Source organism: Manis javanica, chromosome 3, assembly GCF_040802235.1.
Source record: "Manis javanica isolate MJ-LG chromosome 3, MJ_LKY, whole genome shotgun sequence".
In the NCBI taxonomy this organism is placed as follows: Eukaryota; Metazoa; Chordata; class Mammalia; order Pholidota; family Manidae; genus Manis; species Manis javanica.
Genome location: NC_133158.1, coordinates 92,798,464 through 92,812,783, shown reverse-complemented (window position 1 = coordinate 92,812,783; position 14,320 = coordinate 92,798,464). Strand labels below are relative to the sequence as shown.

Sequence of the window (14,320 nt, the reverse complement as noted above, 5' to 3'; positions counted from 1 at the left end):
CATAATGGGTACACATTCCTCAGCTGATTGCAGTGTCAGGTGAGGCACATTCCTGCTATTTGCTAGCCTCATACATACTGGTTTGACATTGATACATTACCTTTTAATGAATAAATTCATTGAAGAGTCAAGGTGGCAGAGCTAAGTAAACACACTGAACATTTTATTACTCATTAGAGATATTTGGTCATTTGTAAGGTTGGCATATTGATGTGTTTTCACTTTCATTTTCTTCAGCTAAGTCATAATGCTCAATTGGTTCTTCCTTAAAATGTGTCTCACATTTATAGATTCCTCTCTATGTCCTTTCTCTCAGCAGTCATTCAGAGAAGGAAATCTGTAACAGTTTTGTCCAACTATCACCTCTCCCTTTGCAATCATTTTAATGCATCAATCTGATTAATCTTTGCTGAAGAATGATGTCCTTAACTCATTCCACTGCTCAAAAACGTACACAGTATTGGTTCTTCTCTGGACACTATTCAGTTAAGTTCTTTATAAATCTACATCTTCAGCCGGTTCTCCACCACACCACACCAGGCACGATCTGTTCTACTCTGGCTGAGGCTCTCCCTGTTCTCTGACAATGTTCATGCTCACATTTGTGTCTTGGCTAATGCCGTTTCATCTGCTTCAGCTGACTTTGGTTTTCTCATCAATAAATTCAAATTCTGTCTGCGTTTGTGTCCAAATTATAGTCCAGGTTAAAAAAATAATGTATTATTTAAACATTCCAGTTTACCATGATTTTCCCTTCTCTTAATGTCATAATATTCTCATTTTGTCTCTCCAAAGAAATTTTAAGCTATTTGAGGGTAAGTGTTATATACTTCTTCTCTAATGCAAAAGGGCTCAGGAATAGGATATTGGTGATCTATGGCAAATGACACATCACTGTCATTGTGCTCCTAGGGTGCCTCTAGAAAAAAAATACATTTTTTGAATGATTGTCTTGATATTATTTAAAGAATTTCATCAAATGTTGACTGCTTAGTAAGATATCTTCTGTTTCTCAGTTTTTTTCCATATCAGAATTTGCCAAAAGTACTGCTAAAATCAGTTCATAATAAAGTCATCTTTGAAATTATCAAGGCCAAAACACAAATGGACTTTGATTATAGGAGGATGTTAACTCTCAAAGAGAAAGCTTTGACTGTTCAGTTCTTAAGTCTCCATTAAAAGACACCTCAGTGACCTCTGTCTCAAGACTTAGAAGAGTCAATTCTATTTGTACTTCATAACCTAGGAAAGCCAGTTGCTAGTCTGCTCAGTTCTGTGGCAGAACGATACTCAGAAGCATCTGAAGGTCAGTCATGAGGAAAAACTCAAGCTCAATAAAAGAAATAAGAAAATGAATAATTTAAAGTGAGGCATAACACACCATTTCGTTACAGTTAATTCTATTTTCCACCTCCTTACTATAAGACAGCTCAAACATAAGAAATTTTAATTCTTTTCATACCCTGGAAAACATTTTTATGAAGAATTAAGTGTGAAAGTGACTGAGATGCAAAAGTAATGAAATTATTCCTATGCCTCAGATTTGTATTACAGAAAATCCAAACAGGATTTTCTACAGTCAGGAAGGACAAAAAACATATTTCAGGATAGATGACAACCTTGTATAAATGTCACGTGGCTATTGTCCTGGTTCTTGCTACTATTTTTCTCCACGTCTTTAGGAAGTCAAAGTCATCTGACAAAACACTGTTGTTTCCTCACTTGCAAAGTGGAATAGCTAAATCTGATCAGTCCTCCCAGTTTGAGCCACTGCATATGAATATTAGATTATCATCTCTGTATATCGGAGTCAGTGAACTACATTGCACGAGCCTTTTGTGAGCAAAATATCAAGGGGATAAATGATACATTTAGGTGAAAATTCCCTTTTGTACGAGGAAAACTATTTGTTCACCCAAAATTTAATTCAGTATGTTCTCTGTTCACTGTACTATACACTGCACTGTAGGTTGAAAAAAGAAAGCCTGAGCACTTAAGGAATTGAGCTTGTAGCTTTTATATTGACTTTACCATAGTATGAAAAGGATATGCATTCAGTAGAAACTGTACTTCAAATTTTGAATTTTGATCTTTTCCCAGGCTAGCAATATGTGGCATGATACTCTCTCCCGATGCTGGGCAGAGGCAGTGAGTGCAGCTCCCAGGCAGTCATGTGAGCACGAGGGTAAACAATCCACACAGGAGCAGCCGTTCTGTGCCCATACAACCATTCTGTTTTTCACTTTCCGTATGGGATTCAATACAGACATTCAATGCTTCATTATAAAGCAGGCTTTGTGTTAGATGATTGGGCCCACTTGTAGGCAAATGTAAGTGTTTTGGGTGTTTTTAAGGTAGGCTAGGCTAAGCTATGATATTAAGTAGGTTAGTGTATTAAGTGCATTTTTGATTTAGGATTTTTTCAACTTCTGATGAGTTTATCTGGATGTTTATCCAGGTGAGACCATTGTAAGTCAAGGAAGGTCTGTAATATGGTTAGGGAGACAAAACACACATGTGAAATGTGTTCATAGCAATGAAATACATATTTAAAAAGATAAGTCACCAGAAAATGTTAAATAGTTTGAGTTTAGGGGAAAGGGAAATCAGTGGGTAAAGAAACTGAATTCATTTCTGCATTATGTTGAAAACCAACACATACTCATGTGCCAGATACTTTTCTAACATTATCTCCTTTAAGGAAATTCAAAGTAAGTTTGTGAAGGAAGCCTGCTCAAAGGAGGAGGAGATCGGAAGTTTGAAGGTGGAGCAGGTTAGCAGGAGTGAAGAGGAGCCTGGAATTTGGGGATTTGGAAATCAACACAGAAACTAAAATATAGTAAATCCCTTCAGTGCTGTCGAATCATTGTCCTCCTGAGACCCTTTACCAGCTCATCACATTTGCTGTTTAAAGACACCTTTTTGCGCTTCAAAAGCATTGTAGTGTGAGGGCCCTTTCCTTGAGGATCGATTCAGCATGAACCTAGCAACTGCCACATCGAAAGCACGTTTCACCTAAACTTTTGATTGGTTGTGAACTACTGTGTGTCCCAGTAGTAACTTGGGAGCGGCTTAAAGCCCACACTTAAATAAACACAATGCATATACATATATAGGTATCGATTTGTTTGCCGTTTGTTAGCCGAGTTTCTTGGTCAGCTGCTTGGCATGAGTCTTTCCTTTTCCCACTGCTCCTCCGTGGGCTATGGACACACCTTTCTTCATTAATAGGCCAGTTCGTATTCTGGGAATGGAGTAGTTACCTCCAAAAAATTACTATTATAACAACTTCGGCAATTATCGGAGTCCTCAGATTGACTGTAACTTTATATACACCTTTTTTGAACATATCAAAGTTTCAGTTCTTGATCTTTAATATGTAATTCTGATATAAGTTAAGCAAATGTCTTTTATCACTCTCCAGTTTAGGAAAGGAGATGATTCTATATGTAAAATAATTAAGTTCCATTTACGCTCATTCACTCAAAGATTAATCCAAGTTAGGTGTCCTTTTTTGATCATTTCTTTTTGTAGGTGGCTCCAAGAATGGGGGACTACTTGATAGAAATGATGTGTATACATCCTTACCAAACTCAAAGTATGGTATGTATGACTTATCCCATTCATGGTTTATCAAGCACCATGCACAAATGGAAATAACTCTGGGGAAGAAAAGACACTTGTGACTTGTTTCTTCTGGCTCATTCACAAAGATAATAGGTTTTATTCCTTTAAAAAAAAGAAAAAATCTCCCTTTTCACATAATAATACTTTTTTCTTTTTAAGCTCTGGGAAAACACATTGGCTACAAAAGAAAGAAAAATGGAGTTACATTGAAAATGTCAGAAATGAATCCCACATCTGAAAGCTTCTCAAGAAAAAAGCAGAAGATACAACACTCTGACATAATTCTCTGAAAAAGAGATAAATACATGCAGGGCTTGGAAAGGCATCCTATAGTTGTATGAATATAAATATGTATTTGAACTTGGCGATAAAGTATTTGACATTGGTGAACATTTACTGAACACCTGTAAAGACAAAAAACATTTTTTTAATCGTGAATTGCTTGTTAGTCCTGAAGAAACTGGATCTTTGCTGTATCACCCATCCTACAGTCACTACCTATTCTCAAGTCTTTCAACCTTCTCACTCGGACATCTTTTTAAACAATTTTTCCTAATGCTAAAAAGATCACTTTCATGTTAATTTCCTTCTCTATCACTATCCCCCTATAAATACTACCATTCTTTTCCTTCAATCCAATTTTCAGGTAGCTAAGGCCTGAAACAGAAAACAAAAATTATAGTTTTGCTATTTTTTTCATTTCCTTTTTCACATTTACAACCTCCAAAAAGGGATATCTTAATGCTTTGACAAAAATCCTTAAAGGTTGTAAAACAATCATAATTTTCATTTGATTGGATAATTTGATTATTAAGGTCCTTTTGCATGGGTTCAGCTTGCACAGTCTCCTTTATGATCCCTCATTACTGGGCAAAGCAAGGACTGAAGACTATCAGTTTAGTTTCAGCAGTCTCCGGCGTGTGTTGTAGTTTGTCCTGTGCTGTAGTTTGGGTAACTCTGAGGAACTCTTCTTAGAATAAGGGAATCAGCAGATATCAGAAACAGGAGTTTTGCCAGGGTCCTCTAGGCATTCTCCTGAGCTGAACACACTTCAGAGGTGTGGGCGGCTGGGATCAGCACCAGCAGCTTCCAGCAGTGTCCGGGCATCTTCCTGGGAACCACTGGCTTTGGAATTGCAAAGAGCCTAGTTTATTAGCAGTGTTTTTTCTGTATGTCTTACATTTCTGTAATTTCTGAAAGCCAGAATTACATTTTCTTACCTTTGCTGAACAGCCCTTCCATGGCCCTATAATAAGTCACTTTGTAATACCTGTAGTGATATCTGTTTTTCTGGCTGCCCCTGACTTGACATAATTTGACACCAGAAGAATTTCCTATATAATGCCATAAATTAGTCTTCATGTTGGTTATCTCACCCAGTAAGATCTGAAGGCAGTAGTGACTTTATCAATAGTGGAAAATTAGGCAGTAGTCCATGAGATACAGTGGGAAAACATTACTTAAATTATCACGTGTAGTGACCTAGAACATAGAGCATAATGAAAGCAAATATGGGGAGTCCCAATGACTTCGAAAAGAATAACAAGAAAGAGATGAGCACAAGGACTGTGGGTGAAGATGACCACTTCTGAATACATTGAGATTAAAGAAGGAAAATTCTCATGCTTTAAATTCTTACCCCAAGGCATGCTCAGAAAACTAGTCTGAAATAATCTTTTATCTGTTACAGCCTCAGGACTGATATATCCAAATAACAGTCCCGAAATTTGAGGTTATAGGTTGCAAAATTACAAGTTAAATTCCCAGCTTCACCAGTTCTCTTAGTAAAAAGTAGGGCAATGATCTGTATGTAAGTCAGGATGAAACCAGAAAAAAAGGAAAGCTATTCTGAGTATTTAAAACAGAGAATTAAAAGCAGGAATTCGGTTACACTGTTGATGAAAGGGTATCAGAATGCATTTAGAGTGACTGATACATGTCCCTACCTGTGTAATTCTACTGAATCTACTATGGCTTCAGGACATCCCCATCTCCAGAGTAGCATCTGCATTTGGCTTTACAACTAGTCTCCAGCTACGGACATTTATTCCCTACAAAGTACATTTCAGAGCATCTTCCTGAGGCACATAAGAATGTGCGCCGCAAAGTAATGTGCCAAATTGTCTATTGTTCTGTCGACTTGTGATTAGTTCTTAACTTGTAGTGGTATCATGGGCAAAAGGCTCCACTGGGTCAAAATTTTCCAATAAACACAGTGCAGGGACTGGCATCAATTGGTAGATTTCACATTTTGTGACTGCTGTGTGGAATTATAAATAGGTAAAAGCAGAGTTGCTCTGAATGAGAGATTGCAGTGCTGTGCAGACTTACCCACTCAGCAGCCCCAAATTCTCTATCTCAGCTCTCTGCTCACCAAGTGGTTCTCACAGGGATCAGCCCATACATAGCACATCTTGAAAATTACTAGAGTAGTGAATTTTAAGGTCCATTCAGGTCTAAATATTATTGTTATCTTACTCTGCAAATCATCCTTAATGACTATATAACCAATAGAATCTGATCTTCTTGACTTAGAAACTGAAGGCCATTTATAAACTGGTTCTAACCTATTACCCCACCATTATTCTTTATTTTTTTCATAGACTCTGAACTATTAACTCATGTTCAATGAATCAATATGTGTTTAAGGACATTTGGTATCATTTCCTATTTATAATATGCAAATATGTCTTTTTCTATATATCCAGGACCTCTTTCTGTTGGCAGCCGCGCTCAGAAAATAGCGCCCAATGCAGGGCAGCCGGAAGGCCCCGAACTTCCTAATGACAAATCATCCCACACCACTAAACTACATGCTAATTGCACCTTGGCATAAGGACCAATGAGACCCACCAAATGGTTATGCTAATAAGGCATATGGAGCCGCACCAACCAGGTCAGAGCATGAGAACTATATAAGCAAGCCTCTCCTTCCCCTCTGGGTCCTGCCCAACTCATTTGTTTCACAAAGAGCTGAAGAATAAAGCTTTCTGCAGAAGAATCCTGCTGTTGTTGCGTGCTGTTCTTGCCGGCGAGGACGGGGCGCGTGACAAGTGGTGCCGAATCCCGGGAACCAGAACATCACCGGCACAGGGAGGACCCTTCAGACATCTGGAGAGGATTCAGAACTGCAGGTCAGAAGAAAGCCCGGAGGGGTAAGTTCCGAGAGGCCCCTGCTTTTTAGGATGATGGTTGATGGTTCTCTGTAAATAAGGAGGCACCATGGGGAATGCACCGTCATTAGTCACGGCGCTGCAGACAGCTCTCAAAGAGCGAAACTTGAAGGTCTCCAGCAAAGTCTTAGGATCTTTTGTGAAGGAGATAGACCGTGTGGCCCCCTGGTTCATTTGTTCAGGGTCCCTCTCAATCCCGAGCTGGGACAAACTGGGGAAAGATCTTGATAGAGAGGAGGAGGAGGGTAGCCTGAAGGGAGGCACCAGGCCCCTCTGGAAACTGATTAGAGCTTGTCTGCAAGATGAGAGATGTGAAAAGGTAATAAAAGAAGGTCAGAGAGCATTGACAGATATCCAAGAGAGCATGTCAGAAACGGAACGGGAAACAGAGAGCGCGAGCGGCCGAAAAAAGGCCACAAAAACGAAGGTAAAGAAACCTCAGAGTGAGGGAGAAAGCCCGCCTAGGGCAAAAGCGAAAGAGCCCCGAGAAGCGAGTGACGATCACCTCGGAGAAAATAGTAAATACCCCTGGAAAGAGTTGAGGGACCTCCAACTCTCCAATAGGGAATCTGAGGAGGAATTAACGTCCGCAGAGGAAGGGGAAGAAAATAAAACCGCAGAGTGTAGAAGTAAGGGAACCAGCAAAGTTGAAAAGCGGACCAAGGAAAAAATGAAAGCAGGGTATCCCCTGACGCCCTTTGCCCCGCCACCTTACGTGAGTGGCGCACTCTCCTTTTGCCACCCAGATACTCTTCAGGCAATTAGACAAATGTTTCCTGTATTTGAGGATAATGGCGTACGCTCTCACCAGCCCCTGAGCCATAAACAAGTTAAGGAGTTAGCAGAATCCGTTCGGGCTTATGGAGTCAGTGCTAACTATACCATAGCACAAGTTGAGAGATTAACAGAGACAGCCATGACACCCGCAGACTGGCAATATGTAACTAAGGCATGCCTTTCTAGTATGGGGCAATACATAGAATGGAAGGCATTGTGGCATGATATCAGCATGACCCAGGCACGCGCAAACGCGGCCGAAGGACAGCCTGCATGGTCATATGATATGCTGACGGGCCAAGGACAGTGGGTAGCTGACCAGACCGCCTTCCCCTTACAGGTATACGCACAAATAAACACGTGCGCCGCCAAGGCATGGAAAGCCCTCACCAACAAAGGAGAAGTATCAGGCAATTTGACAAAAATTATTCAGGGGCTGAGCGAGCCATTTTCTGACTTTGTCGCTCGTATGATGGAGGCCGCAGGCAGAATATTTGGAGATCAGGAACAAGCAATGCCCCTAGTGGAGCAATTAGTATTTGAACAATGTACCAAGGAATGCAGACAGGCGATAACACCCTGGAAACAAAAAGGGATACATGCCTGGTTGAAAGCCTGTAGAGAAATAGGAGGGCCACTCACCAATGCGGGCCTAGCCGCGGCCATATTACAGAGCCACAAACAAGCCAGGATCACTAACAGAAGTATCAAATGCTTTCAATGCGGGAAATTAGGACATATAAAGAGAGAGTGTAGGAGCCCAGCTTCAGAACAAACAACCCAAAAGACCCCTGAGTTGTGCCCTAAGTGTAAGAAAGGCAGGCATTGGGCTAATGAGTGCCGGTCTATTAAAGATATAGAAGGGAAACCCTTAGAGTTGCCAAAAAACGCCCAGAGGGGCCCCCGTCACCAGGGCCCGCAAATATATGGGGCAACCAGCACGCAAGTGTCATTCGGGAACAACCAGGCCCCCCAAGGAGAGCCACTTCAGGTTCCGCGGGATTGGACATCCGTGCCACCACCAGAATAGTGTTGACTCCACAGATGGGAGTTCAGCCTATCCCTTCAGACTTTAAAGGCCCCCTACCACCAAATACCATTGGGTTACTCCTAGGGCGCTCTTCTGCTGCATTGAAAGGCCTGGTAGTTCATCCTGGAGTCATAGATCAAGATTATGAAGGACAGGTAAAAATCATGTGTTCGGCTCCCAGAGGAATCTATCCTATATCCCCGGGAGACCGCATAGCCCAGCTCTTAGTTTTACCTAGTCTCCACGCCAATTATCCTGCTACCAACACGGAGAGGGGAGAAAGGGGCTTCGGCTCCTCTGACTGGGATTCAGCCTTCATAGTATTAGATTTAGCAGACAGACCAAAATTAACTCTTCAAATAGAGGGAAAGAGCTTTGAGGGAATCCTAGACACTGGAGCAGATAAAAGTATTATCTCTGCAACCTGGTGGCCCTCCAAGTGGCCTGTGACCCAATCCTCACATTCATTACAAGGTTTAGGATATGAGTCAAGCCCTTCAATTAGTGCCAAACCATTGAAATGGCGAGCCCCTGAAGGACAAGAGGGTACAGTCACCCCTTATGTACTCCCTCTACCGGTCAATTTATGGGGGAGGGATGTCATGAGAGACTTAGGCCTCAAACTCATTAATGAATACTCCACCCCCGCCCAAGGCATGATGATGGACATGGGATACATCCCTGGCAAGGGGCTGGGAAAACACCAACAGGGACACATAGAGCCCATCCTGCCCAAAGTAAAGAATGACCGTCACGGCCTGGGTTTTTCATAGGGGCCATTGAAGATGCCATGCCCATACCTTGGCTCACAGAGGAGGCCGTATGGGTTCCTCAGTGGCCCCTATCCTCTGAAAAATTAGAAGCAGCTCATTGCTTAGTGCAAGAGCAGCTCCAAGTGGGACACCTAGAACCCTCTGTGTCCCCATGGAACACACCCATATTTGTAATCAGGAAAAAGTCAGGATCATGGAGGTTGCTTCATGATCTGAGAGCAGTAAATGCTCAAATGAGAATGCTTGGACCCGTACAACGGGGACTGCCACTCCTCTCTGCCTTACCCAAAGAATGGAAAGTGCTCATAATAGATATTAAAGATTGTTTCTTTTCTATACCTCTAAGCTCCAAGGACAGGGAAAGATTTGCTTTTACTTTGCCAGCTATTAACCATGAACAACCCGATACCAGATTTCAGTGGAAGGTCCTCCCTCAAGGAATGGCAAATAGCCCCACCATATGTCAACTGTACGTTCAGCGAGCGCTAGACCCAATTCGTAAGACCTATCCCACGCTAAAGATCATCCATTACATGGATGACATCCTTCTTTGCTCCCCACAACCAGCGGAAATAGAAGAAGCATATATAGATCTCACTAGATCCCTAGAAAATTGGAGACTGAATATAGCAAGCGAGTAGGTCCAAAAATCTAGTGTTAGCAAATTCCTAGGAGCAACCATTTACACAGATGTAATTTGCCCCCAAAAGCTTGAGATAAGACATAATCAATTGCGAAATTTGAATGACTTCCAAAAACTCCTAGGGGATATTAATTGGTTGCGCCCATACTTAAAGATACCCACCACTGAATTGACTCCACTATTTAAAACCCTAGAAGGAGACCCACAACTAACGTCACCGCGCTCCCTCACACCTGAGGCATTACAAGCCATTCGCAAAGTAGAACAGGCTTTGATGACAGCACAATTAAATAGAGTGCAATCGAATGAACCCTTTGAGTTGTGTGTGCTTCCCACCCCGGAGCTGCCAACAGCAGTCTTATGGCAGCACGGCCCACTGATCTGGATTCATCCCCAAGCCTCTCAGGCTAGGACAATAGAGTACTATCCAGCAGCCGTGGCCAAACTTGCTTTGAGAGGAGTAAAAACCTCCATGACACATTTCGGAGAGGCTCCAGCTAAAATTATAACCCCTTACAGCGTAGAACAGATACAAGTATTATGTGCTATGAACGATGATTGGGCCATACTTGCTTACAGTTTCTCAGGAACCTTTGATAATCATTTCCCTAAACATCCCCTCATCAACTTCGCCAAAAATCATCTCCTAGTATTCCCTCGGGTCACTAGCCTAACCCCGCTGCCTCATGGAAAAACAGTTTACACGGACGGGTCTAAGACATGCACAGGTGCCTATGTCCATGATGGCAAAGTTGTGACAAAAGGCTACACGCCTGACACTCCACAAATAGTGGAATGTCGCATAGTCTTAGAGGTCCTACAAATCTTTCCTGAACCTTTAAATATTGTGTCTGACTCCTGTTATGTAGTTAATGCAGTCAAATCTCTAGAAGTGGCCGGGCTAATTAAAGCGTCCAGCCCAGTAGCCACTTTGTTCAAACAGATACAATCAGCACTACTTCATAGGCAATCTCCTTTGTATATAACTCATATCAGAGCACATTCAAGCCTTCCCGGGCCTATGACCCAAGGCAACCACCTGGCAGACCTCGCAACCAGAAGCATAGCCTTTCCCCTGCTAGACCCTGTCACCACAGCTTCAAAATTCCACACACAGTTTCATGTCACTGCCGAAACGCTGCGCAGGCGGTTTAGCATAACCAGGGCCGAAGCTAGGAACATTGTCCTTAGCTGCCAACACTGCTGCAGCTTCCTTCCCGCACCTCATGTGGGGATCAACCCCAGAGGTATTAGGCCTTTACAAGTTTGGCAAATGGATGTGACGCATATTTCGTCTTTTGGGAAACTGAAATATGTACATGTATCCGTGGATACTTGTTCAGGAGTCATCTTTGCCTCCCCATTGTCAGGAGAGAAAGCTTCCCATGTCATCCAGCACTGCCTTGAAGCTTGGAGCGCATGGGGGTTACCGCAGATTCTGAAAACAGACAATGGCCCAGCCTATACCTCTACAAAATTTGCTCAATTTTGTCATCACATGGGGATAAAACATATCACTGGCCTTCCCTACAACCCACAGGGTCAAGGGATTGTGGAACGCACGAACCGCACGCTCAAATCCTATTTACTTAAACAAAAAGGGGGAATTGAAGATATACCCCCCACACCAAAAACTGCCATAGCCCTAGCACTTTTCACTATAAATTTTTTGAATCTGGATGCTCAAGGCCATACAGCAGCGGATCGCCATAATCAGTGGCCAAAAGACCCACAAGAACTAGTAAAATGGAAGGACGTGTTATCTAACCAATGGAAGGGCCCGGATCCAATCATAATCAGATCCAGGGGAGCTGTGTGTGTTTTCCCCCAGGGTGAAGAAAATCCCTTCTGGATCCCGGAGCGCCTAACGAGGAAAGTCCTAAACAAAGGAGATGACTTCGCTGTACCTCCTGACCCTGCTCCTGACACTGGAGACCCCGACTCAGGGAGTATTGAGATGGGGAATCCTGTCTGCCTTTCCTAAGCCTATGCCTGTCCATTTCAATGCAGCCGTTTTTCCCCGCTTTTTCACCACCAACTCTAGTATGAACTTGCCCTACCTAGTTAAAGACACCCTAGTAGCTCCCCTGGGAGAAAACCGATCCTTCGTAACTAATGGGTCATTATGCTTCACCACTCAGAATCTAGCTGGCTGTATCTCCCTGAAACGGAGGAAATACGGATGGTTCAGTGACATAATTCTAGAGGCCAGTAGCCTCCCCGTTATGTCAGCTAAATTTGAAGGGCCTAATAAGGAAGGGAGCCCGCCCTATAAGAACATGACTATCCACCAGATGGTTCTCTGGATCAATGGCACATTTGTACACTCTCCCAGGAACAATTCCACCAACAGGCCTCGTCAACCCAAATATGCCTCCCATTGTGTGGGCGACTATGAGGGAGAGCTGTGGCCCTGGACTGACTGTCAGTCAACTGTAGTAATGTGGGCAACTGAGAGGCAGGAGTTTACCATCTCCCCAGATATGGAGGGACGGCCAGCCAATGAGGCTTGGTGGCCAGTAAAGATGCTCGAAGGCGAGTTTCGTCAGCAGCTGAGCATGAACCCCTTCCATAAATGGATGCTGTGTGGAGTCAATGGCTCGTGTACCGACCTCTCCCCCTTTTCCGCCCTCCAGGGTGGGGGAATTGGTGTAAAAAATATCACCTTTTGGTGCGAGAATAACCACATGCGCGCACACTGGAACATGATCATGACCCATAACAACGAGAACTACACGTGTTCAGCAAAATCAGGTCCAGAGTCACCTAATTCCCTTTTTCCACCTTCTCCAGTATGCGTATACCCCCCATTTCTGTTTATCTTATCCAATAGTAGCTTTGACTCCTGCTCCAATGAAACCTGCTTTCTGTCTCAGTGTTGGGATGCGCGTAACTTTACCAATGCTTTGGTAGTCCGCATCCCCCGTTGGGTCCCTGTTCCCGTAGACACCCCTAACACCATGACTCTGTTTCGAGAAAGGCGCGATTTCGGTGTTACAGCCGCCATAGTGCTCCTGATCTCCGTGACCGCGGTCGCAGCCACCGCCACTGGTATAGCTTTAGACACCTCCATCAAATCGGCTACAGAGCTCAATAACCTTGCAGCCTCAGTAGCTTCTGCCCTGGACCAACAGTCCACACTTGATGGCAAACTGAAAGGAGGAATAATGATCCTCAATCAACGCATAGATCTCGTGGAGGAACAAATGGAGGTGCTCTGGCAAATGGCCCAATTGGGATGTGAGCGGAAATATCGTGCCCTCTGCATCACTAGCATTCAATATAAAAATTTTACACGGGCAGCTAATCTGTCACGAGACCTGTCCCAGTATCTTTCAGGAAACTGGTCCCAAGACTTCGATGGGACACTAGAAGAGCTGCGGCGAGAAATTATCCACATCAACTCCACCCGTCTAGATATCTCCGTAGCGGAAGGACTCTCTTCCTGGTTCCTCAGAGCTCTCTCCCACGTCAAGGAGTGGGCGGGCATGGCTGGGATGGGCGTGTTCCTGCTTGGAGGTCTCATGCTCTTACTCTGGTTGTTATGCAGACTCCGCAACCAACATAAGCAGGACAAGGTGATCCTTGCTCAAGCCCTAATGGCGATAGACATTGGCGCCTCTCCCCAAGTGTGGCTCAACATGCTTAAGAAGGAAGCTCGGCTTTAGCTTGAGGTAGCTCTTGCACCCTGAGCCCATGTGGCACTGCACCAGGCCCGAGTACCTCAATGCTTAATCACAGCTTTCTTTAAGAAGCTCATGGTGCAAGAGGGTTGAGAAAAAGGGTCCAAACCCTTTGTACCAAGCGGTCCCAACGCCAGCCAGAGGATGCGAGGCAAAGCACTGCAAGAGGTCTTGGACCCCTCTGAGAGGCATGCCTGACTGCATAGGGGTAGATGCCCAGAACCCCTCTCCAAAAAGGGGGCATCAGGAAGTATGATGGAGGTCAGGCCTCTGTCTCCGCCTCTGCTGGCAAGTTCCGCCTTGAGCTTCTGTTAGACAAAAAAGGGGGAGATGTTGGCAGCCGCGCTCAGAAAATAGCGCCCAATGCAGGGCAGCCGGAAGGCCCCGAACTTCCTAATGACAAATCATCCCACACCACTAAACTACATGCTAATTGCACCTTGGCATAAGGACCAATGAGACCCACCAAATGGTTATGCTAATAAGGCATATGGAGCCGCACCAACCAGGTCAGAGCATGAGAACTATATAAGCAAGCCTCTCCTTCCCCTCTGGGTCCTGCCCAACTCATTTGTTTCACAAAGAGCTGAAGAATAAAGCTTTCTGCAGAAGAA

The 14,320-nt window shown here is 43.8% G+C and overlaps 1 protein-coding gene across 1 annotated transcript; it reads left to right on the top strand.

Moving 5' to 3' along the window:
- The first annotated feature begins 6,352 nt into the window (after positions 1 to 6,352).
- On the top strand, positions 6,353 to 14,320 carry LOC140848420 (uncharacterized). The gene is made up of 2 exons (XM_073231804.1): positions 6,353 to 6,782; positions 11,855 to 14,320. The coding sequence occupies exon 2, from the start codon at positions 11,916 to 11,918 to the stop codon at positions 13,689 to 13,691; it is 1,776 nt and encodes a 591-aa protein (XP_073087905.1). The 5' UTR covers positions 6,353 to 6,782; positions 11,855 to 11,915; the 3' UTR covers positions 13,692 to 14,320.

Coding starts and splice junctions, on each gene's coding strand:
- LOC140848420 (XM_073231804.1), top strand. CDS start 11,916: ATGACTTCGCTGTACCTCCTGACCCTGCTCCTGACACTGGAGACCCCG.